Below are 23,121 nucleotides of genomic sequence, written 5' to 3'. Positions count from 1 at the left end.
AGCAGGACTGTACTAGGCACTGGAAATCCAAAGCAAGGCAAAAAACATGGCACCTGCCTTCACATTGTAATGAGTGAGATAATATGCAAAACAGTACATACAAAATATAGATAGTATAAATGCAAAGTAATCTGAAAGGACATTTATCAATGAGAGAGGTGAAGGGACACAAGGAAAGACCTCCTGCAGAATGGGGTTTTGAACTTAGTCTGGATGGAAGTCAGGAAAACGAGGAGGAGGAGGTAAGGAAAAAGGGCATTCCAGTCATGAGAGATAGCTAGGAAATGAACTGAGCAGTAACTAGGAACACTATGTATAAGAAACAGCAGGGCCAGTGTTGCTGGATCTAAGTGCTTGGAGAAGATTTATAAAGGTAGGAAATGAAGGTAAGGGTCAAGTCACGAAGTTTTAAAAGTCAAGCAGATTTAATATTTGATTCTAGAGGTAAGATGAGGTAGTGAATGGAGGACCAGATCTGGAGTAAAGAAAATCTGAGTTCAAATTTACCAGCTATATGTGCCTGGGCAAGTCATTTAACTCTCTTTGCTTTACTTTCTTCATATGTAAAATGATTTGGAGAAGGAAATGATGCATCAGTCCAGTATCTTTGCCAAGAAATGGCTGAAAAATGACAAAACAACGAAACAATTTATTGAATGGGGAAGAGGAGAATGGCATGGTCAGATATGAGTTTTAGAAAAATGACTAGCAATTGGGTGGAAGGAGAAGTTAGAATGAAGAGAGAGTTGAGTTAGGGAGGTCAACCAACAAGTTATTTCAATAATCTAGGCATGAGAACCTGAACCAGAGGGGCAGCTATGTGAACGGAGAGAAAGAGACATTAAGTAGAGATGCTGTGAATGTTTAAGAAGTTAAGGTTTAGGAGCAGCTAGGTGGCGCAGTGGATAGAGCACCGGCCCTGGAATCAGGAGTATCTGAGTTCAAATCCAGCCTTAGACGCTTAGTAATTACCTAGCTGTGTGACCTTGGGCAAGCCACTTAAAGCCACTGCCTTGCAAAAATCCTAAAAGTAAATAAAAGTTAAAACAAAAAACAATGCAACCTTTCTTTAAAAAAAAGTTAAGGTTTAGCAAAAGATTGGATATAAGGAATGAGTTGAAGTGAAGAGTACAGAATGACACCAAGATTAAACCTTCATAACTAGGAGACTGGGTAATGCCTCAACAAAAAAAGGGAAGTTCAGAAGAGCAAATGACTTTAGAAAGAAGATGATGAATTCTTTTGGGGACAATATGAATTTGAGATGTCTACAAGACTTTCAATTCTGGATATCCAAGAGACTGTTGGTGATGCAAGACTGGGGATTAAGAGAGAGTTTAGGGCTGGATAAATAGATCTGAAATTCTCTAGCATAGAGATAATAATTGTCTTCATGGTAGCTGAAGAATAGAAGGATATGAGTTCTAGAATTTCAGTATCATATAGATGGGAAGAATGAGAGGAGATGTAAGTATGCAGACTATTGGAGGATGAGTCCAAGTGGAATAAGAGAGGCTCGTCTTATAAAAGCAGGTAATATAGGACTTAGAGACTATTGGGGTCCTTATCCCCATGTCACTGATGATTTGGGTCCCCAAACTTTGGTTTGTTACATCTCCCTCCCCCTCAGAATTCTAGGTGGTGCCCCTCAAGGTTTAGAATATCTTTATTTTTTTATTATAAAATAGTATTTTATTTTCCTCCAATTACCTGTTAAAATAATTTTTAACATTTTTAAAAAGTTTTGAGTTCCAAATTCTATCCCTCCCTCTCTATGCTCTCCCTCCCAGAGATGGTAAGCAATCTGATATGGGTTACACAAGTACAATCATATAAAATATTTCCATATTAGTCATTTTGTACAAGACATGAGAAGGAAAGAAGGAAGAAGGGAGGGAGGAAGGAAGGGAGGGAGGGAGGAAGGAAGGGAGGGAGGGAGGGAGGGAGGGAGGGAGGAAGGAAGGAAGGAAGGAAGGAAGGAAGGAAGGAAGGGAGGGAGGGAGGGAGGGAGGGAGGGAGGAAGGGAGGGAGGGAGGGAGGAAGGGAGGGAGGGAGGGAGGAAGGAAGGAAAGGAGGGAGGAGGGAAAGAAGGAAAGAAAGAATCATGAGTCTTTGGGAATTGTCTTAGATCATTGTAGTGTTGAAATAGTGAAGTCTTTCACAGTTCTTCATTGCACAATTTTGCTGTTACTGTGTACAATGTTCTCCTTACTCCTCTCATTTCGCTTTGCATCAGTTCATGTAAATCTTTCCAGGTTTCCTGCTTGCTGTTTCTTATAAAACAATAATATTCCATCACAATCATATATTAGGAGATCTTTCCAATAGTATCAGCTTGAGCCTGCATTCAAGTATGCTGTCCTTAACATCAATCATATTATAGTTAATATCTGCTCTATGTCATTGATTGAATCCAATACCAATTAGCAACAATTAGCTTTTACAAAAAGGTATTTAGTGAAGAGATACATAAGGAACAGAATTATACACATATCCCCCGGCACAGTGGGCACACTCTCTCGTATACCTTCATAGTCCCTGGGAGAATGGGCTCAAACTTTAAGCAGTTGCTACGAAGCATTTTCTTCAGCCGATTCATTTTTCAAATGCAACATAACTTAGAAAGCAGTATCTCAGCTTCAGGGTTCAATGAATACCTTAATTGGATCTTACTCATTGCTTTTTTCCCCTAAATGTGTGCACTTTAATTTGAACTGGTTAAAGTCAGTGTGTAGGTAAAGCTCTTCCCCCTCCCCGAGGTACTGGCACCAATCTCAAACTTTCAGGGAGACTGCAAAGTCTTCAATCATATCTATGTTAAGGACAGGGAAGGGGGCCATCCATTAAGAGTGACAATTTTAAAAACTGTAACAAGTATTAAGGCAGAAGATGCAAAGTTTTCTTTAAAGGATTACATTAATTATCATTTTAATTAATTGAAAAGCAATACTAAATTCACAATGGGTCTTAACATCCCTAACTTCCCCACCCCCTCCCTTTCTCCTATTCGTTGCTCTTCACTGGACTCAGTTCCCAGAAAACTCTACTTTGGACTCCCTTTTCTGTATCTCTGATGGCTTTTATAACCTTTTAAAATTTACAAGGCTATAGCTTTCTCCAACAGTCCTCTTAAGAACAGAAGCTAGAGTCCTGGCCCCTGCCCTTCCCACAGCAATTCATCTTCCTCACTGAACAGATTGAGGAAGGAAAGGGTCATCATCAAGTTGTCCCCATAAAAATGTTACTATGCATTCTAAGTGCTGGTTCCCCAGTCAATCAAAAAGCATTTCCTCTTTGCCACAGAATAAGCAAGAAGCTATCACAGAAGACCTTTCCATGAGGGCAGTTATATAAGGTAGGGCACACTGAATATATTCATAAGGACTGGGCTCTTAACGGCCCCTTTACCAAAGTCTCAAGGTAGCTGAACTGTGTCAGTATAGCCCTGAATTGGGGGAAGCCTAGTTGTGATATGGCCCTAACCTCATTGATCATTTGGGAAGCCTATGGAAGGGAAGAGGGAGGAGGTCGTTTGTTCAACTTCCCAAGCAGAATCTGGCCAAGTTGTGCCTAGGAAATTAAAGGTGATTTGTGCCACAGTCAGGAAGCTGTTCAAAAGGTAATAAATAAAAATTAATTATTTCTGATTTAAATCAAAGTTTTCAATATAACTTAATTATACTTCCTGGATGAGTATAAATTTATATCATAACTTCTCAATATATTAGCACCTGGATGAGTGTTATGAGCTATTATTATTTCCTCATTCCTGTTATTATTTCTTCATTTTATTCATGTGCAATTTAAGGTTTTCTTGATCAAGATACTGAAGTGGTTTGCCATCTTCTTCTTCATTTGACATATGAGGAAACTGAGGCTAACAAGGTTAAGGGACTTATTCAGGGTCACACAGCTAGTGAGTGCCTGAGGTTGGATTTGAACTCAGGAAGATGAGTCTTTCTGATTCTAGGTCCAGCATTCTATCCACTGGAAATGCCACTTAGCTACTTGGATCATACTTTACTATTTATATATTATAGTTGTATTTTTGGATTTGTGTGAGATACAGCAAGAAGTCAGAGATCTAGGTGCAGATAGGCAGTGCAGTGAATAGAGCACTGGACCTGGAGTCAGGAGTACCTGAGTTCAAATCCAGCCTCAGACACTTAATAATTACCTAACTGTGTGGCCTTGGGCAAGCCACTTAACCAAGCCATTTGCCTTGCAAAAACCTAAAAATAAATAAAAAAAAAATTGGAGATCCCGTAATAAAGGAAGTAGAGTTTGTATAATATGACTAGAAAGATGTTAGGGCCTATTGTGAAGGGCTTCAAATACCAAAGGAAATATTTGATATTTGATCTTAAAAATAATAGTAAGATGTTAGTTTATTGAGTAAGGAGACATGACAGGTTGTGCTTGAGGAAAATCACATAGACTGAAATGTTGAGAGACTTAAGATATGGAGATTAAACAGAAGATCACTGCAATAATCTGAGCCAGGAGTGACAAGGACCTGAGCAAAGATGATGCCTGTGATAGTGGAAAGAAGGGAACGGATGCCAAAGATGAGCAGGAGATCGAAACAACAAACTCTACCCCTAGTGGACTCATAGAGTGAGAGGGAGGAGCAGAGGATGACACCGAGCTTGTCAGACTGGGTGACCAAGTATGGCAGTGCTTTTGGCAGGCAGAAGAAACCAGGGAAGTTTGGAAGAAAGGTGGATTGGGGGAAAGACATAATGAGCAGCGATGGAAAGGCAGATGGAAATTCTTTCTATTCTTCTTATCATGTGGGACTCCCTCTGATCCATCTTAAATGAAAAGTTCCAACTCACCCTCCAAGAGATGCCAGCTGCCTCAACCAAAATGACATCTGGGAAAGACCTTAACTTAAAAAAAAGCAAGGTCTCCCAATTGCATCCAGAGCCATCTCTAGTCATCTGGAGGAGAAAGTGAGGCTGGCACGGCCCTCCCTCGCTTAAATCCAATTCACTTGCAAGTCATGCATCACCTCCCTGATGTCAAAGTCCTCTTCAAGAAGGACAAACAACAGCCCCAGCCCCAAGAGGATCAGGGAAACAGAAGGGGAGAATTTCCAATAATTTTCAAGCAGTTGACATAATGGGAGCTCAGTCCAGGGTGACCCCTACTGACCTGAGGGACAGATGCACAAAGCAGAAGGGAGATTGGGGGTCTTCACAGTAAGCAAGAAGGGACAAAGAGGAGGTGAGTTTGGCTATGAAGGGTGAAGGAAACCTATCATCCCCCCTCTGAAGGGAGATCACATATCCCTTAGGATCATGATTCTCACTTTGGAGAACACTGTCCTTAGATGACTTTATCCATATTTATCCATATTCAATTCTCCATTCAACAAATGTTTACTGAGTACAGGAAAAACAGTAAGATTAGTTACTGCTGGAAAGTGAAACAAATGTCACCATTTCCAGGTGTGGCCCTTTCCAGTCTTGCTCCACTGATGATCTACATGGCAACCAAAGCATTGGCAAGGAGCTAAAAAGAAATCTCTCTACCCCTGCTCCTTTGCAGTTTTGCTCAGTAGAATCCCCAGGATCTGTTTTGAAGGGATGCCAAACCCTGGATTGAAATGAGAAAATTTGAATTTTGTCAGTCATAAAACAACCAGTGTGAATAGTAGCTAGTCTGTTCACTTGCTCATTTTCCTCATCTATAATATGGGAGTGGAACTGGTTAGATTCCCCACTGCGATAAATTGTTCAAACAAAATAATATACATTATATGTGTCTTATACAGTCTGCAAACCATAAGGCACCAGATGAATGCCCAATAGTACAATATCCTTACTCAAGGTTATAGGGTGACTTCAGGAAATAGTTAAAAGAGGCTCAGAGGTTCCTTAACTAATTTTTAGCTGGAGGTTCAAACACATCTTAGAAGCAAGTTCAGGTTATATTTTTCTAACCTTAAACTTAATCATTTGTACCTTTGTACCTTTGCTGAGATTCACACTTTGCTGAGATTTACTTGCAGTTTGTTTCCATCAACTCAGCAAATGACTACCCAAAAGAGCTTAGCATCACCTATGAACTTGAAAACTTCCTTGTGGCACCCCTTTGAAAAGAGAATAGAGACAGTGGATAGAGTGTTGGTCTTAAGAAGCAGGAATACCTGGGTCCTCTTTTCTTTAAGATTTCTTTGTCTTCTCCATCATGCCCCAGAAGATTCATTATTGGGAAAATCTCATCATCATGCAAGACCCCATAAGCCTTGGTATTCCGCCTTATCACTGCCCTCTGCCCTTTTGATTGGAGCATGGGGCCATGAACCCCAAAGACCCATTTAAGGAGAGAGAGCTCCAATCAGACATTGCCTCATTTCTCAACTGAATGTAATATTCTGCCTCTTCCCTGACTTCTCCATCATGTTTATTATTAGGAAAACTCTCTTTATTCTCTACCTTAGTCTATCAACATTTCCTAAGGCAATAAATAACTGTATGATGCTGAGAATAACAAAACCCTTCAGGGGCAGCAGTCTAGAGTCAAATGATATTTTCAATTTGGGATATGCTGAGCTTGAGTGAAATAGGCATCTAGGTGAAGATGTCTAGTATTAGACAAGACTAGAGATCCAGCTTGAAGAGTTAGTTTGGGGTTGATAATTCATATTCCTGTGATGTATAGAATTACAAATGTCAAGAAATTATAATCTGATAAAAATTCTGTAATTTTTAATGCTGTTAAGTCTGGGAATTTTGTTAAGGATGTGAAAGGATCTTTGCTCATGAAATGTAAATTGACTCCTATTGTTTTAAGCTTAATGTAAATTGTTTAATGTAAAATTTGTATCCTGTCTCATTTTCAACCCCTAGCCTTCAACCCTCTACCTAGTTTCAGTTACGTAATGGGGTCAGGGATTTCCCCTTTTGCCCTTGGTGCCAAGATAAGGGGCAAGGCTATAAAACTTGAACTGGACCTCGGCTTGGGGCCAGTCCTCTCTGGCCCAGTCAGCTCTCTCTGACTGTCTTTATCTCTACCTCTCTTTATCTCCCTCTGTCTCAGTCTCTATCTACCAAGCAACCACACCTAGCCTTTTGTTTTTCACCCTTTCTTAAAGTGCTTGTTGACCTTTTGGGAGGAAAAGTTTTTTTTAACCTGTTCTCTTTGCTATATTTCATAATGAAATCCTGAGCAGTTTTAAATTCCCTCTGAATTCACTCATCTTTCAGTGACCCTCATTTCTTGGTTTTCCCAAATTTCTAACCTTAACTGGTGACCTCAGAATTCCTGGCAGCAACACCTGGAGCCTTTTTGTGAATATGAGCATAGAGTATACCATATAGTAGGCACTTAATTGGGGGGGCAGTTGGGTGTTCATTCACTAAGGGACTTATTTTTTAACATTCCCAGTTCTGGATGTGAAGGTCTCATATTTTTTAAATGATATTTTATTTTTTTATTTGTTTTTTCAACTATATGCAATGGTAGTTTTCAACAATCTTTTTTTTTGCAAGGTTTTGAATCTCACATATTTCTCCCTTCCTCCCTCTTCCCCTTAATAGAAAGAAACCCAATATAGGCTCTACATGTATAACCATGCTAAACATAGATCCATATTAATCATGTTGTAAAAGAAGAAAAAACATTAGAGAGGAAAAAACATAATACATAAAACAACTTTTACAAATTGAAGATAGTAAGCTTTGGTCTGCATTTAAACTCCATAGTTCTTTCTGTGGACATAGATGGTTTTTTCCCATCACAAGTCTTTTAGAATTGTCTTTGATTATTGAACTACTGAAATGAACAAGTCCATCATGGCTGATCATCATCCCATGTTGCTGTCAGAGTATTCAATGTTCTTCTGTTTCTGCTCACTTTACTCGTATCAGTTCATGCAAGTCAGTCTGGTTCTTTTTTTTTTTTTTTGGCAAGGCAATGGGGTTAAGTGACTTGCCCAAGGCCACACAGCTAGGTAATTATTAAGTGTCTGAGGCCAGATTTGAACTCAGGTACTCCTGACTCCAGGGTCGGTACTCTATGCACTGTGCCACCTTGCTGCCCCTAGGGCCTGGTTCTTCAGAGGAGTTGTGAAATCTGATGTACGTTCATCTTTCTTTTCTCATTTTCCTCTCCCTTCACTCTTAGAGATTAACAAGAATGGCCCTAGGAAATACATTTGGAAGAGAGAAGAAAAGAACCAAAGGAACCATGATGATTTGGGCATGTGAGTAGGGTAGAAAGAAACTATTTAATATTAAGACCATTAGAACCTAGAACTCAGAACTTTTTTTAATATCAGTTGGCTAAAATAATAAGAATCTAAGGATCTTCTCCAGATTGGCAAAGTAAAGAAGATGAAACATAGTCAACAACTCAATTCAGTAAGCACTTATTAAATACCTACTGTTTGCAGAACAGTGAGTTAGTGACTGGGAGAAATAGGAAGTTTAGATCAGCCCTCAGTCTAAGTTTCTTATTCTTACTTAGTTTTGTAATAGGGAAGGTAACAAATAGGCATTGCTGAGTCTCCAATGCATTTTTAATGATCACTTACTTCTCCCTCCCTCCCAAAACTTATGTCCACACTAAAAAAAACAACCCATCACCTGCTGCTCATGGATGGAACAAGGTAAAGGACTATTGCATTCCTTCGGTTCTCAGTTGATCATTCCTGTGAAGCCATCCCAGATCCAAGCTAGCCTATCTCTGAAGACAAATTCAGTTTTGATTAGATCCATCAAGCAGTTAGGGCAGCTACAACTTAGGCCAGTGATCACTAGGTCATTGTATATGGATCTAATGACAATTTTTTAAATTGAATTTTATATTCAGTTCTGCATTCTTGGTCTCCCCCCCAACCCAAGCCACATCCATTGAGAAAGCAAGAAAAACAAAATCCATTATGAAAATACATAGTCAAGCAAAATAAATCCCAGTATTGGAATGCCATTCATTCTCTGTCCAAAAAAAAAAATTCAGTGGGTTGATTGTTTAATATGTGATGCTCTGCTATTAGTCATCTGAGTAGTACTTTAAAGTATACAGTTGGACAGTCAAGCTAAAGGAAGGGGATTAAATGGAATTCTCCCCATGGGGGCAGCTAGGTGGCACAGTGGATAGAGCGCTGACCCTGTTGTCAGGAGGACCAGAGTTCAATCCATCATCAGAGACTTAATAATTACCTAGCTGTGTGACCTTGGGCAAGCCACTTTAACCCCATTGCCTTGCAAAAAGCTAAAAATAAATTGAATTCCCCCACTGGACAAAATAAGCGTTACAAACACCTTAGCTGCAGAGTATATGAAATGACTGTGGAGTGTATGCATAGATAGATAGATAGATAGATAGATAGATAGATAGATAGATAGATAGATAGATAGATAGATATAGATATATATACGCACACACAATGTAGAATATATATATATATATATGTATGTATGTATTTGATATATAACAAACCCAGTTAATTGACTTTTCATTCATTCATTCATCTACTCAAAGGCCAGCTATTCAAGGAGCTCACACATATTCTGGGGGGGGAAGACACAAATTGGAACCTAGTTTAGGTAAAATAGCAAATGTATAGAAGAGATTAATATAAGGGGGGGGGGAAGCTGATACAATACAGTGGCACCAGCTTGTGTTGGGCCATGAATGCTTGAATTTGACTTAATGATCTATAGGAGGACCCTAAAGATGTCTTCATAAAGGAGTGATGAGACTAGACTGGGCTTCCTACTAACCTTTGTTCAAAAAGAGGACATTCTCTATTTGAAGAAAACCTGATTTATGAGATTCCAGCTAAGCACTCTGTAAACCTTTAAGTGTTCTAGAAATGTGAATTATTATTGTTCTTTCAAAAAATATAAAGTAAGGGGATTAATTTGATTTCACAAAGGAATTCCACACAATTCTATAATTGAGTGAATTTCACTCATTTTTTAGCAAGTGCCTATTGAGGAAAGGCACTGAGTTAGGTTATCCAGAAAATGTCCTAAAATAGAATGCTCCACCCCTAGGTAATCTGAAATGACACAATTAGCAAAGTTACAAATATTGTATTTTTCTATAACTTTTTAGAATAACTTTTAAGGCCAAGTATACACCTAGATTAACAAGATGGGTAGATAAGCTATCAAAGAATCAATGAAAAGACCTCAGAAGGCAACCAATCCAATCTATTTTGCAGGTGAGAAAACTGAGATCCAGAGGTTCTGAGACTTGCTCCAAGTCACAAGGGTTGGTAAGCATGTGAAGTGGTATTTGAACCCAGATCTTCTTAACTTCAGTCCGTGTTATTAAAAGTCAGTCTATTCAATATTCATAATATCATTTTAGAATAATACAATTCCAAGATTTGCAAAAGAAGAAATAAAACACGAGACAACACCAGATTGTATTTAGAATATAATGCTAATCTTTATTGGAAAACAAACAAAAAGTTGAAATGTACACATATCTTGAGAGAGATCAGCTCAGTGATGCCAAAAGGTTTTTTGCAGATAAGTCAGAAAAGAGAAGCAATACTTGTTTTCCAAACAGGTAGGATAAGCAGTCCACAAAAAATATATATTTTTTTGGTTATAAAAAGTTCCATTGAGCAAAGAGCAGCATAAAACCTTCCACATAATTAGAAAAGTTCATTTTTAAAAACAAATTGTTTACAAAGTCAATCACATTCTGAGACAGTGTCCTAAAGGCAGGTACATTCCTTCGTTTCTTGTCAGCCCCCTCTTCTCTATGACTGCCATGTGCACCATAACTTCACCATCACAAGTCACTAGGACCAGAATTTATTTGCCAATAGGCAGTGAAAAAGCAGGCAGGGCTATGCGTCTATTTTTGGCTCAAGGTTACTGAGCAAACACAGTGCTCAAGAAAGACAACAGAAAATATTAAGAGATGGCACTCATAAAAGCAGAAAAGCCACAACGTCCAGAGCAAACTATCAGTTTTAAGAAGCTAGGCAGATACAAGGTCTGTTTGTAAAAGTGTCTGAATATACAAAATATATAATAGATCAACTTCTACTTTGCCAGAAGTTAGTAAACATTAGGCTCACCTTGGGTTTCATATATAACTTGTATAGAAACTAAAGTGTACACCTCAACATCTTATTAATTGAATTCCCATGACTTGTTTTTTTGTTTTTTTAAATAAAAATTCATTTGTAAATTTAATTTGTAAAAAACTCTCCTCTTCCTCTTTAAAATCAATTGGTTTCTAATCTAACTTGTTTCCAGAAACCACAAGGTTTTAAGGCTCTAATATTCTTAAGGAATCACCTCCCAACAACTTTTTAGTTTTAAATTAGGGAGATTTTCCAGCCCCTTTGACTATTTTTTCAACACAATGATCATCAATGATTTTAATCCAAAGAAAGGATATTTTTGCCCGTGCCCCTGAAATGCATGACGCATAAGATTTTTCAGAACAGTTGATTTCAGTTTTTTTAAAAAGTGTTTTTAAGACGAGTCATTCCCCAACTGAAAAATGCTCAAGGGATATGCAAAGGCAATTTACAGATGAAGAAATTAAAGTGATCCATAGTCATATAAAAATTGCTCTAAATCACTACTTATTAGAGAAATGCAAATTAAAGCATCTCTGAGGTACCACCTCATACCTCTCAGACTGGCCAATATGACCAGAAAGGATAATGATCATTGTTGGAAGGGATGTGGAAAATCTGGGATACTAATACATTGTTGGCGGAGCTGTTGAACTCATCCAACCTTTCTGGAGAGCAATTTGGAATTATGCCCAAAGGTCAACAAAAATGTGCATACCCACTACTGGGTCTATACCCTGATGAGATTATGAAAAAAGGGTAAAAATATCACTTTTACAAAAATATTCTTAGTAGCCTTGTTTGTGGTAGCAAATAATTTTTCAATAAAAAAATCTTATTATGTAATTTTGCTCTTATACTTTCTGTTTCTTCCTTAAGGATATGATTTTTCTCTCTCATCACATTCAACTTAAATCAATACATACCATGGAAACAATGTAAAGACTAACAAACTGCCTTCTGTGGGGGTGGGGGGAGGGGAGCAAGATTAGGAAGAAAATTATAAAAATTCAAAATAAATAAAATCTTTCTTAGAAAGTGTTTTTAAATGAGGTCTTGCAAAAGGATTATCAGCTGTAAGATCATCTGTCCTGGTTTTCAGACACATGCGCATACTGACATATAACCATTTGGTGGAAGCTATCTATACATGAAGTCATCTAGATAGAACTAAATTTCTTATAAGAAATTGGTCTGGGAGGATTAGGGGGAGGGGATGGGGGGGGGGGATGTTGGTGGAGGAAGGAAAGATAAAGGAGCAAGGACATGTGATTTCATCACTATAGGGAACTTCCAATGTGAACATTTCTTCCATCAAAGCAAACCTGTTTCTTCTCCAAATTTAAAATCTGTTTCCTGGAGCATTGAGAAAGATTCAGTGATTTTTGTCCACGATTGTCCTAGGTGTGGGAGCTAAGAGTCCAAGACCAGCTCTGTATCCACTATGTATCACCATAGCTCTCAGCATCACAAATGTATCTCTCTCAGAACAAATACATAGGTCTGGAATTAGCAATTTTCATTTTATTCAACTACAAACTACTCTCTCAAGACCTTGATATTTCCTTGAAACAGAGCTTAAAAAGACCCCAGGGTTCACCTATTTCAACCTTCTACCCTCCCCATATAAATATTCCTTCAGTTTTTAAATGCTCCCAGTGATAGGGAGCTCAACATTTCTTGGGGATCTATTGTATTTTTGGACAGCAATGGCAGTAAATGAAAAATTGTAATAAACCAGAAAGAAATTATGAGGCTATCATACACTTTCAATTCTGTATTTTTTTCCCACCCTAAATTTATTCATGAACAGGTTCTTAAGTTCCATCATATTCACCATTTCTCTTTAATTACTTAGAAATTTTTTTTTAGGTTTTTTGTAAGGCAAATTGGGTTAAGTGGCTTGCCCAAGGCCACACAGCTAGGTAATTATTAAGTGTCTGAGATTGGATTTGAACCCAGGTACTCCTGACTCCAAGGCTGGTGCTTTATCCACTTCTCCACCTAGCTGCCCCCAATTCCTTAGAAATTAAAAAAAAAAATTTCCAAAGATTTTGCAATGTTTGAAACCCTTGTAATCCACTAGAAGGTGCAAAGAATAAGCCTGCATTAAACTTTATTTGGACTTTTAAATAATTGCTAATTTTTAAAAAGCTGTGAGAAAACTACTGCATGTTTTTTAAAATGTGCATAAACCTTTAACTGTAAAACTAAGTACTGAAACTAGTCTGTCAAACTGTGTGAAAAAAACTATGGTTTTTTTTTTCAATATAGGAAATGGAATTTAGAAAAAAAAATTGTATACAACCTAAGGAACACCATTCAAAGCTGACCCATGATAACATAAGATAACTGAGACCTGGTGCGCAATCATTTATAAAATGTCCTATTTCATAGCTGGAGGGTTGTTAGTGTTCATCATTTATACTGTCAAGACATTATTTAAGTAAGAAGATGTTTCCTTTGATTCACTTTAACTAACATTAATTTTGTATCTATCCTATACAAGGGATGATTCAAAGATGAAAGAACAGTTTCTGCCATCAAGGAGCTTGTTGAGCATTGGAAAAGAATCCCAAGGGTATATGGGGACTATAACAATCAGAGAAATAAAATTTAAAAAGTGTAAACTTTGATGATGGCAAAGAAAAGTCTAAGAGATTAGGTTTTCCAGGTAAATTTGAGAAGGGAAAGAACAAATTCAGCTGTGGGAGAGGGAATGAACTTGAGAACGTTTCTGAAAGGAAATATAATCCAGGCCAGTACAATGAGAGATGACCTTTGCAAAAAGCAGAGGGGGAGACAGAGATATAAAGAATAGTACCCTCACTTATGGGCAAGAAGACCTGGGTTCAAGCCCTGCTTCCAATCTCTTCAGGTCTCAGTTTTCTCATTTGAAAATAAGGAGATTGAACTTAATGACCTCCAGGATCCCTTTCAGTTTTTTAATCAATGATCCTATGTCAAGTATAGAATCAGACTGAAGGCCAGGTTGCTTGGAACTGATTAAACAAGGAGGGGAATAAGGTAAAATAAGGCTGGAAATGTAGGTTGAAGTCATACTGGTATGATCCTCCCAGACTAAGAAGTCTGCATTTTATTAGTAGCCCTGATGCCTTGTAGGAAGGTGGCTTCTATTTTTTAATTCACAGTGATACCTGGCTAACAGCTACAAGGGTCAGAAGAACTGGTTTTTCTTGAAGTATGTATGGTCTACTCTCAGTGACCTCATTGCTTAGCACAGTGTCTGCTATATATTTATTTATTGTGGATAAGACAGTGATTTGGATGATCCAAAATGTGTGTGTAAGATATATATTATTACATGACTCTTTGCAACAGCAGATTCCCTTTCCTAAATCTCTTTGAGCCGAGGTAAACAGTCAAATGAGTTTGTTCATTCATGAACACACACCAACTGATAACAGAAGGGAAGTAGCTCCCTGACATGTTGGGTAGCAAGATGGTGCTGTAGTAATTAAAAATCTGCTGTAAATAATCTGTAAAGTTCAGTCTCTATATGGATAATTAGCATGTGGCTCATCATAGTTCAAACCAAAGACCTACACAAGTCCTAACTAAGTCTGCTGCAGCCAGAGGCAAGGCAATGTTGCTCCCCACACCATTCCATAGTGGTCGGGGAATGGGGGGTAAAGGGAAATTCCCACAGTGATTCTGTATTGGCAGGTCCAAGGTCAAGGATGCTTTACAAAGGCCACCATTGGGTCAAGGAGAGCAGCAATAAATAGGTACTAGAGAACCCAACCTAAGTTTTTCCTATAATAGACAATTTTCAAGTGCTGTACATGGGTTCAGAAAAAAAAAATCAGCATCACAAGTACAGGATGAGATAAGATAAGGCTAGATGGCAGTTCACAAGAGAAAGGATCTAGGAGTTTTTTGAAGTATAAATTCCAAGCTCGAAATGTCACTGTAGAAGCTTAAAGTCAGTAAGATTAGCCTGCTTTCACAGAAGTCATTTCCACAGCAAGGAAGGTGATAACTTTGCCTTTTTTTTTGCCTTGATCAGATTACATCTGGGGTACTGTGTTCCATTCTGGATGTGACATTTTTGTATGACTATTCTCAACCGGTCCAGAGATGAGCTTCACCAATGGTGAAGGAACAAAAATCAGTCTCTATGAGGACTGATTAGAAATGTGAGGAATGTTTAGCCTTGAAAAGAAAATGCTTTTTCTGTTGGCAAAGGGTAGAAGGGGTGAGAAGCACAAATCCAGTCTTCAAATATCTGAACAGCTATCATGGGAAAGAGTAATTAGAATTGTTTTTTAATTTTCTCCAAACCAGCTCAAAAATAAGAAATTTTAATATATACAGTTGTTCTGAAGTAGTGAGATTCTCTATTCATTACTTGAAGTAAGAAATACAACCTCCTAACCAATTAGAGCTATCCAAAAGTAGAATAAGCTGCCTTATTTTAGTTCCCCCAAACTAAGAGTCTTCAAATGGAACAGCCGTCTGTTAGATATGTTGCAGAAGATTTTCCCGTTGCACTGTGTGTTGGATGAAATTGTTTCTGAGGTACCTTGCAGCTCTGAGATTCTGTATTCCGAGGAAGGATGAAAACTGGAAATCACAGACTGGGCCTGAGGGTTAAAAAAAAAATTATATATATATAAAAATCTAGAGTCTTAAGTGGATTATGTATTAAAACAATAGCTACCCCACACAAACCAGTCCACCCTCCATTTAGTGGCTAGGAAGAAAAAGAATGAATCAAGTCCACCTACCTTATTACACTGATTCTACTGGCTACTCTCCCCATGGGGTTAGAGACAGTCATGGAAAAAAATAAATAAGATGGTGGGATCTCTAGGGGCATAGATAAGATCTAAAAGGGAAGAAGCTCCAAGATACATGATGGTTCAAATATTTAAGTCCAATAGCAAATTCTGCAAGTGACCAGGAGAACAACATTCAAAGTCTACAGGAAAGAAATGAAAAGGAATTTTAGATATCAACTAATCTAACCTGTCATTTTACAGAGAAGAAAACTGAGACTCAGAGAGGCTACATGACTTGCCCTAGATCAAACAGCCAGCGTGTCTGAGACAAGATTCTAAACCAAGCCATCCTAATTCCAAGTCCTAAAGTTTCTCTATTACATTATATTCCTTCAAGTACAGTGTTACCTTCCTGCTGCCTGACAAATGAAAACAAAAGAACAGGTGGTAAGATCCAAAAGGTAGCAAAGCAAAGGTCCACTCTTCATAAAGAAAATGTCCTTTTTTTTTTGCAGCAGAGTCAACTCTATTGAGTTTTTACTAAATTCTCAGGGGACATGGCAGTGGGATTTCTATAAACAAAACATGTGACCTTTTTTTCTTAAATCCTTTGGTGACTTTAAATCCAAATGAACCACTTGGGAATTTTAATCTCTTCTAATCACCTAAACATCAACAAGCATATGGGACCATAAGATTAGAGCTGAAAGAGACTAGTTAAGACAACTATTTAACAACCTCCTCATTTTACAGATGGGGAAACTGAGAGCCAAGGAAGGTCAAGTGACAGTCCAGGGTTACATAGTTAATAAAACAGCAGAACTGGGCTTTGAAGCTAGGTTTTCTGGCTTTAAATTCCATTCTCTTTCCATTTGTACCACAGTGCCTCTGTAGATTATTAGAAAGGTAAGTCCAACAACCCTCATCTTATGGATGAATGATCTGAGACCCAGAAAGATTGAAATATCTTATACTCAAAGTCCCATCAGTTCTAACCCCAGTCCCTAGGAACCCAGATTTAGTCTTCTTCCCACTTTTTTGACCCTAAACAAGGGAATGATGAGAAAAGTCCAAGCAGGGCTCTGGTGCAGTTTGAACATATCCCATAGCCCAGAGTCAACTTTAAGCAACACTTCTGAATGCAGAGAGTGAGCGACAAGAAGTGAGCCATGAATAAGAGACACCAAGAGATCCATGCATGCATCACAGCCACGAAACCCCCTATTAGGCTGTGACTCTGAACTGTTGGCTCTGACCATCCTGGCCCCTAGTCCATATATAATGCCTGCCCCATCCCCACCCTTTCTCATCTCTAGTTTTTTCCAGCAAAAAAAAAGTCAGAGAGCTAACTATTTAAAGATCATTTGATAGAAGTTCTCACATCCTGCTAGGAGAATAGCAGACATAAAAAGTATTTCTTACATTTGCTCTTCCTTGGTTCCTCTTCTAGGGAAGAAAAGAAAACAATTCTACTTCAGAAGACTTTGGAAATGGACCAAATGATCATATTGGGCAGGGAGTAACCAGAGAGGGATTTCTATCAGCCCGGCAGGTTAGCATCTTGCTATAACTTAGAAAGTATCCAGGAAAGATGAGAGATTAAATGATCTTCCCGGGGTCAGAGACAGGCTCAAAAATCCAAGGCTTCATTGACAGTTCTTGATCCACTAAACCAAAGTCCCAATCATGAATAATGGATGGGGGAGGGGGGACAGAAAGAAATAATGGTAGAACATAATAAAGCTGCCTGCTCCGGTCCATGAAGAAAATTGGTAATTTCTTCTTTTTCTTCCATATAGAGCTGGGGCAGATTATATAGGAAACACAAGGGTAAAGGGAAAGAGGAGAAGGGGAGATACTATGTCAGGTACTGGAAAGAATGTTCTAGACATATTTAGAATGGTAAAAGAACACAGAGCTGGGCAGAGGATGCTAACAAAGAGCTGGGTGGGTAGTCAATAAATAGAAGTTTGTTTCCCACTTCATTCATCTGCCTTACTTCAGTACCAGCTCTGCACATTCCTGCGGAATGGCCTTCTCGGCAGGCCCATGCTATATTCTAAGCATGGTCACACTCTCCCCTATCCAGAGGGGTTGGGCTCTGCTCAGTGACCTAAATCTGGGCAAGTCCTAAGTCCCACTGCTGGAGAAGAAAGGCAACCCTTCAGGGATGAAGATCCTTGTCACCCTTTAGTTGAGCTTGGTTTGCTTTTTTTTTTTTAAATCAAACTTCGATGCAGTGAAATTTCAAAATAGAGAGATGGAGGAAAGGTCAGGGGAAGAAGAAAGTAGAGAAGGAAGAGAAAGAGAGGAGGCAAGGGAAAGAAAGACAGAAGAGGAGAGAGAAAGGAATCCAGGCTCACAAAAACTGACACAAAGCAATGGACATTTTGGTTTGAAAACATATCATTGCTTACAAAAACAACCAGCAATATTTTAAATGCAAGCAACACTCTGCTGCAAGCCAAAAAAAAGGCACAAGTCTGGTAGACAGAATTAGGAAAATATATACAAAACCATGTCAGAAATTGGTCTTTTGTACTTGCCAAAATGTTTCAAAAGGGCCTTTTTGCCTATTAGGCCAGACACGCATTAAAACATTTCTTCACAGCATCCCTACAAAGCAAGCACAAATGGAAATATAAATTTATCAGCACAGAAATGAATCTTCAATTTCCCATACCAAGTAGAGCCCCTCTGTTACGCTTCCAGATATGTAAAAATAAGTGTTAAAAAGTACAAACTGAGGGAAACCAAGAGCATGGATAAATTGTGACTTGTACTTTAAAGAGCAAAGTACAAACCCTGCTACAAGCCCTAAGGAAAAAGAATCTTCAGGGACTTTCTTCACCCCATGCTCCTGAGAGAGACTTCTCAGGGGACGGACAACAGGTGCCTCTTCAGATTCATCTTGGTCATTAGCTCAGTCTTTTCTCGAGACACTAAACACAGCTTCACACTTCACACAGAGATCATAATCCCTCTACCTAGTGCAACACAAAGACTCCTAATTCCCTGTTCTCCTTCCTTCTATATGGCCCCAGCCCTCACTTTTATTAAAAATGCTGGTAGCAGGAGAAGAGATGAGGGGTGACATTTGTGGTTGAATAGGCTTTAGATGCAATAGCATATGGGCTTGCAGACAGAAGGGGGCTCAGAGTTTATTTAGTCCAACCTTTTCATCTGAAGGCCCTCCATGAATGTAGGCTAGAACAAGTGGTATAGCGGGTCACAGATATTATGAATTTAGAGAATTATTTTTATTTTTAAATCTTCCAGCCCCATTCCCACCATTGGTAATTATATTTCATCTAGAATAGACACATTGGGAGACGGGTAGAGTATTAATATAGCCAACCCTTGAATAGCAAATCAGTAAATTCAAATTCCCAGAGATCTATGCAAAGATAAAGAATTTGGCCAAGTTAATTACCATCATATTGGAAATATGGGCCTGGTGAGCATCTGTTTATTTTTGAATAAAAAATTGATCTCTTGTATTAAATTATTTTCCCTTTTATGTAATTTAATTTTCCTTTTATATAATTTCCTCACCAGTTTTAACTTAGCCACCCTCAACAGGGAAAGAGGGGTGGCTATCCTGTGTTAAAGACTATCATTGTTGCCATCATTATTGGAGCTTTATTTCACACTAAAGATCCCATGTAGAACCACTCAGTCCTCTTAATGTTTATAACATGGACCTTGTTCATTCTGCAGCTGGCAATTAATAGAGTCTAAAAGCAGAGGTTTTAGGGATCGGGTATCACATAAATCAACTTCCAGCAAAAATCTTCTTCCAACATATGCAGACTCTCTCATTTTATTACCATATCTAGGAACAGAACTTATTTGGACAACAGTAATTTTGGAAAAGGTTTGGTGATTATGGATTTAAGTTTTTTTTAAAAAAAAAAGAAAGAAAACAAAGATCATAGGTGCCAAAACTTGCCTGTTTATTTTGTTTGAGCTATAGAAAGTTGGGAAAAAAAACTTTATAGAGCTGGAAGACAACTGAGGTCTACAGAAGTAAAATAATTGACCCAAGATCACAGAACCCAGCCCTAATCTAGTGCTGCTTCCTATTAAAAGAAATTTTAAGAAATGGCTTTCCATTATTAGTACAATGAAGAAAGGAGAAAAAAAAAAACTTCTGAAATTCTTCCAACAAATCTAGAATAATACTAAAGGCTCTGCTTTAAGAATATTTACTCAAGTATGGTATTTTTAGAGGAATATGAGGTGTTACTATTAAATGCATTGATAACAAAATGTACTGAACACCTTGCTTACCTTGCAAATGGTATGTAGGAAAGACTGTACCTAGAAAGAAAGAAAATACTCAAATCAAAACAAAAGTAGTGATCTCTCCACTGAGAGTACTGATGTGCCCACAATCCGTTACATCATTGCCCTTGTGCCCACAGGTACATACACAATTGAAAATCATTGGGTAGAGTGAGGAGACTCCTCTGCAAGCACAGAAGAGACCAAACCCTAGGACATTAACCTTGTTGGCAATGTATTCTATATAAATGAACTAAACTATAATTGATGAAAAATTTCAGGTAATTAAAAGGAACATAAGACTCAAATATTCCACGTTTTAAACTCTTCCCTACTTCATTCATATGCGAATTTATTATGTCCTTTTATATAGATTCAATTTTATTTTGTATGATTATTTTTTTTTTAGGTTTTTGCAGGGCAAATGGGGTTAAGTGACTTGCCCAAGGCCACACAGCTAGGGAATTATCAAGTGTCTGAGACCGGATTTGAACCCAGGTACTACTGACTCCAGGGCCGGTGCTTTATCCACTGTGCCACCTAGCCGCCCCCATTTTGTTTGATTATTGATGCTGTTCACATCTGAGTTTTCTAAACAACCTGTGAATTTGACTTCTTCCATTTCTTGTTTCTGAATAGAGACATACACATTCTCATTCTCTGTTTCTTCAAATGCATGTCTGATACATAGGCATGTATATATTATATAATATGTGTAATGTATATATAAATGTATATGATGTGAATACTATAGATCCATAAGTGCACACACAGGCAAGCACACATTTATATTATATTTGTATCTTTGAATGTGTATGACATATGTTGTGTATGTGATAGATGCACTGTACTTGGTGCAAGCATGTATGTCTGTGAGGGGGTGTGCGTGTGTGTGTGTGTGTGTGTATATATATATATATATATATATATATATTTATATCTCACAACTATATGATCCATGCATCATATATATGAGTGTGATGTCTAACATAAATGTAATGCATATATTTGTGTTCATGCATACATATCACCTCTATATTATACATACATCATATATATATATATGTATCACACATATGAAGAGAGAGAGAATGAAAATGTGCTTGTGCATTCATGATTAAGAAAATGGAAGGGGCCGAAGGCATATAGGTTGTTTAGAAGTCTCCAGATATGATGAGCGTCAGTAATCAAAAAATAAAATTAGTTTTATACAAATGGACAAAATACAGTTTGGTCTCAACATGGGAATCATTTAAGAATCTATAGCCTATATACTGAAGTTGATTAAGAACAGTTTTGCTTTTTATGCAATTTCCTGACTTTTCTAAGTTGCCAACGTATTAACTTAGCCATCGCTGACTCTAGATCAAAAATGATCAATATTGCCATCATTGATTAGGTCTATTTCAATCTAATGGTCTTCTGCAGAACCACCTAGTCTGACCACTGATGGCGAGAATGATGGCCAAAATAATGTCAAATTAGGAAAAAAAGGTAAAGATTGAATGGAATGTGAACATTCACAAACCAACCCATGTAAATAAGAACGTACTTTGAAAATAGGCAAAAACTTTTAAAAAGTGAATGTAAAGACAAATATTAGCATCGTTTTTTGAGAAGATTGTTATTAAAAAAAAAAAAAGACAACACAATGAGGAAACCAAAACAGCCTGGAAATGAGCAGATCAATATTCAATCTTATTACTAAGCAGAGAAACACTGATTTAGAATGCAAGTTCATCTGCAAAACAATGCAGAAGAACAATGAGAGAATATTACAGGCCATATACTTTCTCACAAAATAGCAAAAAGCCACAGAAGGATTAAGAGCTGTCCAAAAGTGAAGGGCTGTGTCAGAAATTAGATTTTTTTTAGAAAATCTACAATACCAAATGAAAGTGAAAAAAGATAAGATACCCCTGCTGTACCCAATCAGTCTGACACAAGGAAGCCAGATCTTATTTACCATACCCCACACTCTCTTCAAGTATCTTCTTAATCCTCCTACTGGATAGGTATTGACTTTTATCTCCTTAAGATACATTAACCCAGAAATGCCAAAGCTTGGGTGGAGATAAAGCAAGTATTGTTTTAAAATTATTATCTTCATCTCTCCCCTAACACCTACACCCTAGGACTTTGCACAGAGTAGGCACCTGATTCATGGTTATTATTTGAAATAATGAAAAATGTTACTTACCACGTCAAGGCCAAAGACTGCAAAATGCAAAAAATGAGAGCAAGTCCCTTGTTGTGCCACTGAAAGAGAAAAAAGTAATTATGTTGTGGGGTTTTTTTTAATAAAATAGTTTTTAATAAACTATAATTAGTATAAACCAGAGAGACTGGAAGGAAAGAAAACTATACTCACCCAGAAAGCTGAACACAGAGTGAGGACAAGACACAACTGTGGGAGGGAAATGGAGATATTCATTAAAATTATTAAGAAACAAAAAAGTAAAATTTTAGTTTTATATAGCAGAGACTTTAGCCAAACAATTACTTCATGTATATAAAAAAAGAGTAGACAGTTAAAAGTTTGTCTTACTCTGAGTAATCTTTTACTCCAACCATAAAGGCTCCCCTCTCCCATTTTAAAACGTTACCTTATCTCTCATTTATGACAAACAGAAGATAATACAATTCAGGTCACCATGCCCCAAAGTATCATTTATTTCAAACCACTGAACACATACATGTGTCAGAAGAATTAATGTCATATTGGCTAGCAAGAAGGCACACTGGTTCTTCCCACTCATCAAAGCCCACCTGTAATCTCCTGCTCTGGCAAAGGGCTAAGAAACATTGTTCCACAAACAAATATAATCTTCCTCCCCAAAAAACCTTTGCATGTAATGTCTTTCTAGCTTAAAAAAAAAAGTCTCCAAAGTAATCAAGTCTTGAGGGAATACATGTTGACATTAAAAAAAGGTAGAGGGATCTCAGCTTGCCACCAAGTGGTTTTCACAGGCCTCTGAAAGCCACCTTCGATGGTCTGGGTCAGACAAGAATGACCAGGAAGGCCTT

At 37.8% G+C, this 23,121-nt stretch overlaps 1 protein-coding gene and 1 long non-coding RNA gene across 3 annotated transcripts in view; one reads left to right on the top strand and one right to left on the bottom strand.

Annotated features, from left to right (window-relative positions):
- Positions 1–1,455: 1,455 nt before the first annotated feature.
- LOC141512753 (uncharacterized) lies at positions 1,456–10,543 on the top strand. Its single transcript, XR_012475594.1, has 3 exons — positions 1,456–1,533; positions 8,134–8,212; positions 10,181–10,543. It is a non-coding gene; the product is annotated as an uncharacterized LOC141512753 (long non-coding RNA).
- SFT2D2 (SFT2 domain containing 2) overlaps positions 10,386–23,121 on the bottom strand; it is a 34,064-nt gene continuing 21,328 nt past the window's right edge. For both annotated transcript variants that reach the window (XM_074221945.1, XM_074221946.1), the window contains exons 5-9: positions 22,466–22,501; positions 22,295–22,353; positions 20,101–20,130; positions 18,354–18,423; positions 10,386–15,669 (exon numbers count right to left, since the gene is read on the bottom strand). In XM_074221945.1, the coding sequence (XP_074078046.1) occupies positions 18,384–18,423; positions 20,101–20,130; positions 22,295–22,353; positions 22,466–22,501 (165 nt within the window). In that variant the 3' untranslated portion in view covers positions 10,386–15,669; positions 18,354–18,383. The remainder of the gene's footprint in view (positions 15,670–18,353; positions 18,424–20,100; positions 20,131–22,294; positions 22,354–22,465; positions 22,502–23,121) is intronic.

This window comes from Macrotis lagotis, chromosome 2 (genome assembly GCF_037893015.1).
Source record: "Macrotis lagotis isolate mMagLag1 chromosome 2, bilby.v1.9.chrom.fasta, whole genome shotgun sequence".
NCBI lineage: Eukaryota > Metazoa > Chordata > Mammalia > Peramelemorphia > Peramelidae > Macrotis > Macrotis lagotis.
The sequence above is the reverse complement of the archived record's forward strand: the minus strand, read 5'-3'. Positions and strand labels throughout refer to the sequence as shown.